This window comes from Monodon monoceros, unplaced genomic scaffold (genome assembly GCF_005190385.1).
Source record: "Monodon monoceros isolate NGI ecotype Baffin Bay Population unplaced genomic scaffold, NGI_Narwhal_1 Super_Scaffold_7, whole genome shotgun sequence".
Lineage (NCBI taxonomy): Eukaryota > Metazoa > Chordata > Mammalia > Artiodactyla > Monodontidae > Monodon > Monodon monoceros.
The window spans coordinates 9,852,855-9,863,970 of record NW_021703784.1 but is presented as its reverse complement, the minus strand read 5'-3'; the positions used below and the strand labels follow the sequence as shown (position 1 = coordinate 9,863,970).

The window sequence follows — 11,116 nt, the reverse complement described above, 5'->3', positions numbered from 1 at the left end:
ACCACACCAGGATCACCTGTTGGTGCATCCAACTGCCTATGAATGTTTCTCTGTGACGAGCGCCTGCATTGACCCACAGGTGCTAGAAATCCGACAAGTAAAAGTTTGCTAGCTGAGGACGCTCAGGAACATATTTACAATAAGGATTCTGACCCTCTCATCTCCACACTCTGCATGGTAGGAACAATGTTTACTTATTTATTTTTAAAAGAATTAACCTACTTCATATAAAGAGAAATGGCATATTTTTATGGAAAAAAATATATTTTGCAATGCCAAAAAATAGAAAAATGGCACTGTTTTACATTTTTAAAATCTTTTTTTTTTTTTTTTTAAAGAAGATGTTGGGGGTAGGAGTCTATTAGTTTATTTATTTTTGCTGTGTTGGGTCTTCGTTTCTGTGCGAGGGCTTTCTCTAGTTGTGGTGAGCGGGGACCACTCTTCATCGCAGTGCGCGGACCTCTCACTATCGCGGCCTCTCCCGTTGCGGAGCACAGGCTCCGGACGCGCAGGCTCAGTGGCCATGGCTCACGGGCCTAGTTGCTCCGCGGCATGTGGGATCCTCCCAGACCAGGGCTCGAACCTGTGTCCCCTGCATCGTCAGGCAGACTCTCAACCACTGCGCCACCAGGGAAGCCCTAAAAATCTTTTTACTATCTGGTTTAATAGAAATAGGTTCTCATAACTTCTGCATTCAAGCTCTTGTAATATGTTGTTTTGCTTAAACTATATAAAAATATGAAGCCTCACACCAAGTTGGAAAAGAGAAAAGTATTTGAATAGCCTTTTCAGATAATTGTGGATACACTTCTTCAACGCTACACTAAAACTCGACAAGAGGTGGTTTCTTTAAGGTTAGCTGCTCTGTGGACTCTAGAACCATGTCAATGAACTTTTCATACTCTTGTTACATTAAAATCCATCGAACAAATTTGCTATTTAAATGATCCAGGCACTATTCCTAACATCATGCCTTGGTCATTTGGAGAATACTGATTCATTGATTGATACAAATCTTTCAAATGTTGGCACATTTCAGTAACAAAATCACATTCGTTAATATCATCACTAATCTTATCTGAAGACTAAATATTTGGAACGTGTCAAGTTCACAGCGGCGGATACAGGTTTTCCAAAACTCTAACTTGAAATGTGGCTAGTGCAACCGAGGAAGTAAATTTTTAATATTACTTGTTATTAATTTAAATTTAAATAATCAGTATAGCTGGTGGATACCATATTGGATAGCAGAGGTCTATAACATTCTAACCAACCAGGGAGATAAATCATCATGTACCAGTATCCACTTAATCAAGACAACATTCAGTCTAAATGAATCTATTTAGCAGTTTTGCTAAATAGAGGATAAATCAAATACAAACTCCAGTGTGTGTGTATATGTGTGTGTGTGTATATATATATATATATATACACACAGACTACTGTACATATATGCACAATTGTATATATACACTATGGCATATACACAATATATACAATGTGTATAATATATGTAGTGCATATAATATATATAACCTGTTTTGTACATAACTATATGGTTATCTGAATTCACATGGTATACATTATTCTAGATCTTAGTCATGATTGACAAATTTTATTCTACATGTCCCCAGTAGTTGCCATATTATGCTCGTCTTATAATTTGCTTCCAGCACTTCTGTTTGACTTGCCTTCAAGCTTTTCCTTCTTTTCATTGCCAGCAGCTCTACTCTTTCTTCAGGTTCCTCTGGCTTCCTTGTGGCCACAGAGCTTACTTATCATCTATATTACTATTTCTCTAGTGTTTCCTAAGTGGTTCTTCTTTTCTCAGAGCCCTTGGCACATGATTCAGGCATATTTATAGTTTTCAAAAAATTTTAATGTTTGATTAAGAAAATAATTTTCAAAACCACAGAAAATTCTTTGATTAAATAAAAGGCTGAGAAACACTTGTAGATTCCATAAAGATATTACATATCAGTATCAATATTTGTAAATTAATAGGCACCATTTTTATAAGCTCTGTGGTTACAGGCCTGTTCATTGACTGGTCAAATCTATGCTAAGCTGAACCTCTGGAAACATTCCTAAACATTGTTTTATATCATACAATAGCATGTAGTAAGCACTGTGCTTAATAAATAGCCAGGTGTTGTGCTAAACATGTTATTCAAATGAAATCATTTATTCTCACCAAAAAACTCCAAGAGGTACATGTGTTAGTATCTCCATTTTACAGTAAGAGAAAACTGAGCATCTGAGAGATTAGGAACCTTGTCCAAACTCACTCAGCAGCAGACAAGGAGCGGCACTGGAATTCAAGCCAGTCTGAGACTGACTCCAAAGCCACCTAATAAATAAGCAGGTAGATATGTGCTTGGATGGATAGACAGACAGAGGGATTGATAGGTAGATGGATACAGATAAAGGTGGCGAATAGTCTTTGCCCACCACTGCCGAAGGCACCACTCCACGGAGGTCCAGCCTGCTGCGCTTCTAAGCCAGGCAGCTTAGCAGATGGACAATCAACGGGACAGACTCAAACACCAGAGCAAGAGCTGCAGAACACACAATTCTGAGGTTGCTGCAGAACCTCCACAAACAGGTAGCAGCCAGATACATTCTCCAACCTATTGTACTGAGCACAATGTGGGTAAAATTGCTCTCTGTAGTTGCAGAATTTTGTTTTTCCCCTTTCCTAGTTACTGATCAAGAGACAGTTTCAGCTGCCCTGGAGACAAGCTCTCCATCCTCTCAAGACCCTCAGCAGTCCACTAGCACCGGTAAGTATCGAAAAACATTAAAACTTAAAAAAACAAAATTATGCCTCTTTGGGAAGGTCACTTTTCCAATTCTAAGTTCTCATTTTTTTGTTTTAATTTGTAATAAGACCATAGAGGACCCCTTGCAACTGACTCCAGCGTCATGGTGACCTGGAGAAGCACCCTATCAGTTAGTGGGATGGGCTTCAGGGTAACTTAACACCTTGTAAGTTCTCTCTCTCTCTCTCTCTCTCTCTCACACACACACACACACACACACACACACACACACACAACTGTGACATTTGAATTCCTCTGTGGTAAAAGGCAATGCTGAATTCATTTATAGGAGACTTGTTTTTCCATCTAGAACAGACCAAACACAAAATAAAGACATGGTAACAACAAAGAGCAAAAAGCAGAATCTGGAGTTTTGGTGTTTGTCATTGAATAACAAAATCACCCTTGAAGGCTCACCACTTACTTGGTTGTCAAGAACTCAGATAGTTTTTGATAACAGGATTGAACTATAAGTGGAGAATTTAGAACACCTGGATTATAATACCAGCTTTTTTAGACAGTAAAGCACTAGATGGTTAGCTCTGGGCAATGATCATATATTTAACTTATCTTTGTATTTTACCTAGCATAGCATCTGGCAATAGCAGATACTCACAAAATGCAGTGTGAATGAATGAATGGATGAATGAATGAATGCATGCATGCCGTTGTCATGGTGCTTTGAGCAAGACAGGCCTCATCCAGAAAGGCATACATTCCTATATGTCCCCTTTCTGTTTCAAATAGTGTCTCTATAAAAATGTCATGTGGTGGGAGAAGTGCTTTCATATCACCATCATGTTCATAGTTCTGAGTAGGAGATTACATTTTTAAAATGCTTATCGTGAATAACTCTGAAAAGTAAATGTTTAGGTTCTTTAAACACTGATAAGTACATATGTACCACACATACATACATACTTTTTCTGCAGGGCGATGGAAACGGAAAATATTATGAAGTGGAACTACCACCTCATTTGCCTTAATAATCCAATATTTTTAAACATGTTTAGAATCTAGTTGTCTTTAAATTGGTTTACACCACTACTGAATAACTCAATTTTCTCCTCTGCTTTTTCATATATAAGATTTAAGAAACATGGATTCTAAAATTCCTTTCAGCTTTCAATTTCTACAATTTTATTACTGTTAATAATGCCCATTTTCAATAGAAGGGGTGGTTTCATTCCCCTTGGGGTCCACATCGTGGCGCTGTGCAATGGGCTAAAAACCAGGAGACGGCAGAGGAAAATAAAAAAAGAAAAGGGAAGATAAACAACAAAATCGGAAAAAACGATCTCATTTTTATAATTTCTCTTACCTAGCAAAAATCATCATAGTACATCCCACTTCTAAGGGGGAAGCAAGCATAGGTTAGAATGACAACTGAGCTGATTTTCAACATAAAAATCGTTGCTCTGTGCATTTCGGGCTATGGGTTTTCTATCCATCAGGCTTGGGATGCCATTCTTCAGTGTTCACTTGCTATCCTGAAGCACCTAAAACTGTCTCAACTGGAAGGCCTGCTTCAGGAAGCAGGCACAAAACACTGGCTGGAACTTGGGGCTCTGAGTCTCAGTGTTGGCTCTGCCACTTATTTGCCGTAGGACTTTAGACAATTTACTTAACTCTTCAAAACCCCTGTTTGCTCAGAGCTGTAGAGGAATATATACCAAATGGTCAGCCTAAGGCCTGGCACAGAGTAGTGTTCAGTAAACGTTTACCTTAAAAAAAGGCAAACTGATCCTGACCATTTGCAACTATTTTTGGAAGAAGTCAGTGTCAACTAATGACCTCATTGTTGTTTTTTTAATGAGGATCACTGAATTTGGTTTCCAAAGCTGCTTTGGGATGACTCTGTGCATATATACACACTACACGGCACAAACATAGTCATATGTATATATCATGTCTTACTTTCACCTTAGTTGCAGTAATGGAAGATTCTAGTACCTCAGAGATTGACAAGGAAGAGGAAGAACAAACCACTCAAGTCTCTCACTTGGTCACTGGTAAGTGTTCCCACCACTCATTTATTTAGCATAAACACTTGATGTTTTAACCTCCTAATCAATACATCCAATAGCCTTTTCCAGTCCTCATTATTTTTGACCTTTCTATTGGTCAGTCACTCCCTGTCCCTTTACTTAGCTGTCTCCCTGGCTTCCTTGACATACTCTGCCTGGTCCTCTTACTTTATTTTTGCGGTACGCGGGCCTCTCACTGCTGTGGCCTCTCCCGCTGCAGAGCACAGGCTCCGGACGCGCAGGCTCAGCGGCCATGGCTCACGGGCCCAGCCGCTCCGCGGCATGTGGGATCTTCCCGGACCGGGGCACGAACCCGCGCCCCCTGCATCGGCAGGCGTACTCTCAACCACTGCGCCACCAGGGAAGCCCCTGGTCCTCTTACTTTTGCTAACCACTCCTTCTCATGTCCGTTAGCTCATGTCCCTTCCTCTTCTGACTTCTTCTATGTAGATTTGATTTTACTTCTCCATCCTTGGTTATTGCCTTAATGCTTAAAGAGTTTTTCCATTCCCAAGATTATTTCTGTTGCCACCAGCAGAAGATTTCCATACCTGCATTTCCAGAACATTCTCCAGAGCATTAGTCCCTGTTTCATTCCATTTCCCACACATCTCTGGCTGAATTTTCTGTCATCTCCTCAAACTCAACATGTCTAAAAACTGAACAGCACTTTTCCCCACAAAATCAGCTTGTCCAAAGCATCACATAGGCCCCAAACCTTGGTGACATCCTTCACTCTTGTGCACGTGTGTGTGTGTGTGGACACACACACACACATAAAATCAATAGGTTCCCAAGGACTTTGGAGTCTTCTCTTTTAGGTATTTTGTCCACTATCACTGCCACGTCCCCGAGGCAGAGCCTCATCATGTCCTGCTGGAAGTATTGTAACTTTAGTTTCTCCCCTTGCTGTGCATTTTCAGCACTTACTATCAAAACATCCCTTTGCACTCTTCACACCTATGTTCAGAAAACTGCTATGGTTCACAGTCCACAGCACGGAATGTGAGCCCTCAACCCTCCATAAGGTGCTCTCTACCACCTACCTCTGCAGTCCTGTCTCTATAAGGTCCTGACCAGAATACACATTTTTCTCTGAAAACTTCATCCTGTTTTGATTGCCCTGCCCTTGTTTACCCTAACTGCCCTGATGAAAGGAAAAGTCCGCATCACTCCTCTCCTTACCCCTCCTTCAAGGCCAAGATCCTCACCGAACACTTTCCTGACCAACTCAGGCACCACTCCTGCCTCAGAATCCCTGAACACATCATTATATTAACACACGTGGGTCTAGAATTTGGCACAGATATCTTAATTCTGTTTGTTTCTATTAACTTGTTTGTTTGCATATATAGACAACTCTCCCGAAAACATAGGGATTGTGCCTCATGCAGCTCTAAGCACAATGTTCTATGCGTAGCTGACACTCCTCAATGGCTTGTTGGTTGAGATGACAGGGACCGTGAATGACATTTAGCAAAGTTGGAGCCCGTAGAATCAGAATTCTAGAAGGATCTTTAAGAGCTCATCTGGTTTATCTCCAGATGCCTTCATGGAGGACCGCATTTAACTTAGCCAAGATTAATGAAATTTCATTTTGTTTGCACAGTTTCACAAACTCCTTAACGATCTCTCTTGCTACTTAACTACACTTTGCTGAAAACTCATTCCTTACATCTAATTTGAATCCCCTGACTATAATTTAATATTCTCACATTTCCACTAGAAATGAAAAATAACTAGCTCGATATCTATGTAACTTAAAAACCTTTTTCAAATCATCCCGCACAATTGCTTTGTCTGTTTGTATCCCTGCTTGCTTGTTTTCAGAGAATAAATGACACGAATCTCTTTACTTTCAGGGTAAAGCTCTCTGTCGTCTCTTCCTCTCAGCTGTGTATTAGCCTCTACTATATTTTGCAAATACTGTGTATATTCCTCAGTGACCAAAAAAAAAAAAGAAAAAAAACAAGCCGCCGAACTGTCTAAAATCCTTTCATTTTCCTTCTAGAAGCGAATCGTCAGTTTGTGGGACTGACGAGGAAGAAGAGCGGCATCCTGCTGCTGAGCCTCGTCTCCTTCCTCATTTTCATTCTCTTCATCATCGTCCAGCTCTTCATCATGAAGATTCGGAAAGCACATGTCATATGGAAAAAAGGTGAGTGGGCAGAGAACCTGACGGAGGCTACAAGATGCTCAAACAGTTGGCCAGCCCAAAGGGAAATTCTGTCAAAGCTTTTCCATTCAATGCTGTACTATCTGAGTGTTGTCATTCAAATAAGCAACCGTTTGTTTTGCAGTAAACACAGGATGTGATTCTCCAGGAACTACAGTTACAGGGTGCACGACCAAGAGAAACTAGAGTAGCTCCAGGAATTGGCATTAAACTGTGGAGGCTTCTACTCACAAAAAGACAGCAAATAGCATATTCATTCGTTCATTCAATAAGCATTCATTGAGCACCTGCTGTGTACCAGGCACTCTTCCAGGCACTGGGGACACATCTGCCAACAAGACAGACCAAGTCCCTGCTCTTGAGCAGCTCCTATTCTAGGAATGGTCAATCAAAGGTTGACTATGATAGACTGTTTTGGGTCCCATTCTTACACTGTAAGAATGCACTCAGCCTCCGTCAACCATACGTTAGTAATTTTCCCTAAGCATTCTGATTTAAAAGTTTATTTCATTGGAAACAAAAACAAAATTACTTAGCTAGCATGGAAGATATCTACTAAAATACAGACTCAACACATATCAGAAACAGAAGGGACCTTAGAAGTTACCCAGAATGACCATCTGCTGTGTTCATTCCCTAAATGTGTGCCAGGATTAAATCCCCTCTTTAATTCTGAGTGGTTACTTAGACCTGGGCTGTTCAATACAGTAGCCGCAGTATGGCTAGTCAGCATATGAACTGTGGCTAGTTGCTCTTGAGAGGTGCTGTAAGGATAAAACACACACCCAACTTTGAAGACTCAGTACATACACACACACACACACACACACACACAAGAATACGTCTAATAATACTATATTGAAGCTACTAGTTAAATAAAACATATTCATTTCACCTGCTTCTTTTTACTCTTTTTACTTTTTGACCACTAGAAACTTTTAAATTACACGCGTGACTTTCATTCTGGCGATCTTGGACACTGCTGATTTAGCCACATACGGCTTGAAAACCTCTAGTAACAGAGAAATCATGATGTCCCGTGGCAAAATACTACATCTTTGAACGGCTGTGACCCTCTTAAAAGTACCACTTCTCCTAGTTTAACATCTATGTCTCGAGATATTGAGATGCACTAACATTTTCATCATAAATATACCTAAACACAGGGTCTGGCTTTCCAGCTGTGTCTGCACAATAGGCAAATGCCATACTATTGTTTCGAAATCTCCCGTTGATACTTCGCCCCCACGCCTCTTTAAGGGCTACTGGAATTGTTTCTTCCCAAAAGACAGTACTTGATTCTAATCTGCGGTCATTTGACTTCCGCAGCTCTTATACTGCCTGGCACAGTGCCTGCAGGAATCATAGAGAATAAAAAATGATTTGTTGAACGAATGAGGACATGAGGTATGGGGGAGGGAGCGATAAGCCCACTATGGTATAAAAACAGGTGTGCTCTTACTCAAAACGTACAGCTCTGAATACAGAGGATGCTCTGTGCACCAGAAATCAATAACAATTTTCTCTTCCTGCAGAAAATGAAATTTCAGAGCACACTCTAGAAAGTTACAGATCGAGGTCAAATAATGAAGAAACATCATCCCAAGAGAATAATAGCCAAAGTAAGTCAACTATGTGACCTGAGATTTGAAAAATGAGGTTAACGTGTTGCCTTTAATGAGGAGAATAAAAATCAAAGTTTGATTTTTAGCACAAGAAAAAGCAAATCACATACATCATCTTGTAGAACTTGAGGAAATACTTCTTAAAAAACAAAAAGTAGCAGTTAAGTTCAGGTAGCTGGCCCCTTTGGGAAGCCATCCCTGAGTTCTCGCTGTCACACACAGGTAGAACCCTCCTGTGTGCCACAGTATCCTATATACACCTTTACAGTGAAGCACTTCCCACGCCAGACTCTCATGTTTGGTGTGTTAATTTAGCTACCACAGTACACCTCCAGGTGGTGAGCAACTGGATCTACTCTATGTGTACCCCCAGATCCTAGCCTGGGGCTTGGCACAGATGGAATGCTGGACAAAACTGTATTGAATAAATGAATATAAGGCTTAACTAATTCAAACAAATGTTTCAGGTCTTTTGGATGACTTCATTGCAATTCTTCAAGCAAATATGAAAAGAAGAGTCTAAAAGGAGACTCTGTGTGTGTGTGTGTGTGTGTGTGTGTGTGTGTGTGTGTGTGTGTGTACTCTTGACAAAGATCCAGTAGAAAGAAGCTAGGAATATAGCAAAACAAGAATCTTACACCTTCCAACCACTGTTTCCTCCATGCAAATCAACTTATTCCACCTGCCAAAAGCTGCAAGAAAATGCAGTGAGCTTTGCCACTAGTTCCTATTGGTTTTACTGAGGCTTTGTAAGAAGCATTTCTTTTACAACACCTCTGGCTTTTTTTCTGGTTTTGACCTAGCAGGGTGTGAAACGGAAAGAAAGACTAGCTGTAGTAGCAGGAAGAGGGGCACAAGTGAGAGGTCTGTGCGAGACCTGGGTGTGGGAGGGGAAAATGTGTGTCAGCTGCATACAGGCTGTTGTAGCACAACGCGTGTTTCTATAACATCCATCTCCTCCCACAACTGGCAGGGGGAGAATGACGTCAGTATAACGTGTAATTGGGGTTGTTTCCTATGCCGATGCTCCCAGGCAAGGGCAACAGAAGAGTGGGAGCAGAATTATAACCTTTAGCAGGAAAAGAAAAGCCCTCAGCTCAGCTACTGAACAAGCAGAAGCCCTTGTAATTCACCTTTAAGAAAGTTTAAAATGAGTATCTATACAGAAGAAATGAGCACAACATTGTAAATCAACTATGCTTCAATAAAATTTAAAAAACAATTAAAAAAACAAAAGGAGCATGTGCACTCAGGACTCCCTCCCCAGAAAGGTCTGCCCCCACCCCGACTCCCTGGGGTGGGGTGGGGGGGCTTGCCACAGTTGTGGGAAGTTGTACTTTATCCTGGGTTCTGACCCCCGCTTCCATCCTCCTTCCCTCAGCACCCTCAAATCCAGCATTTCAACTCTATTGTTTTTGCTCACTTAAAAGCTACCTTCTGGAGCTGTTTCCAGACTCTGCGTACAGAGTTGCCTAGGCTTTCAGTGGGTCGCCCCAGTCCTCTTTTTCCCATAAGCCCTCTTACTTTCAGTATGAAATTATGCTAAAGGCAATGTATTGTTTTGTCCAGCGATACATATGTTATTTGATAGCAGAGATGTCTATATATTTTATTTCAGGTTTATGAGCATATAGTTTACATAAGAAGACATTTTAAAAATTAGACTATCACAGGGCGTTCAAGACCATGTTTACACATCAGTGAATTTCAGGTTCGATTTTTTTAACACATTAACATTCGGACCTACAAATACCACGTGCAGTCCACGTGTTTCAAATAAATGGGTGCAATGTTGTTCAAACTAAATGTTCGTGTTCGCTACGTTTTTCTTTCAGCTTCCCGCTCTAAGAGCTGCATGAACTACATCACACAGTTGTACTCAGAGGCAAAAACAAAGACGAAAGAAAAGGCACAACCTTCAAAATTCAAAGGAGAGCTCACTCATATACCAGAGAGCATCGTGTAGCGCTCATTGCAACAGGAAATAGGATTTCAGGGCAGCCTCATCATCACCTCAGTGGAGCAGCCTGTGGGAAGGAGCATAATTACCGTCACATGAAAAACACAAAAAAAGTACTTTGAGTGCTATGAGAGATGGTGTCCTCCAAGTGTAATCTGCCCCGGACTCAGAGCAACAAATGAGGACTAACCCATGGACATAAAGCTTTGTAGTTAAAAAAAAAAAAAGTAAAAAGAAGAGAAAGAACCTATTATGCCTGATACTACTTCAGAGCAGGAGAATTCTACTAAACTTTGGGATCAGGGTCAATGTGACCAGCTAACATCTTACTGTAAAGGTAACAGGAGATATTAGATGCTGGGCTCTAGTGGAACTCTTTTTAAAAATTTTTTTTTGTCTTTCTTTCTGGTTTCCAAATAAAGAACTTCGGGATGAAAAGGACCCAAAGAAGGTCTCTAATCCTAGGAGCTTACTTTCAAGATGCACTTTAAGAAGCTGTAACCAGC

At 40.7% G+C, this 11,116-nt stretch overlaps 1 protein-coding gene across 1 annotated transcript; it reads left to right on the top strand.

Annotated features, from left to right (window-relative positions):
- Positions 1-2,631: 2,631 nt before the first annotated feature.
- LOC114886499 (cytotoxic and regulatory T-cell molecule-like) lies at positions 2,632-10,878 on the top strand. The gene is made up of 5 exons (XM_029207032.1): positions 2,632-2,783; positions 4,751-4,834; positions 6,861-7,007; positions 8,561-8,647; positions 10,486-10,878. Exons 1-5 carry the CDS (start codon positions 2,648-2,650, stop codon positions 10,614-10,616), a joined length of 585 nt encoding a protein of 194 aa, XP_029062865.1. The 5' UTR covers positions 2,632-2,647; the 3' UTR covers positions 10,617-10,878.
- The last annotated feature ends 238 nt before the right edge of the window (positions 10,879-11,116 follow it).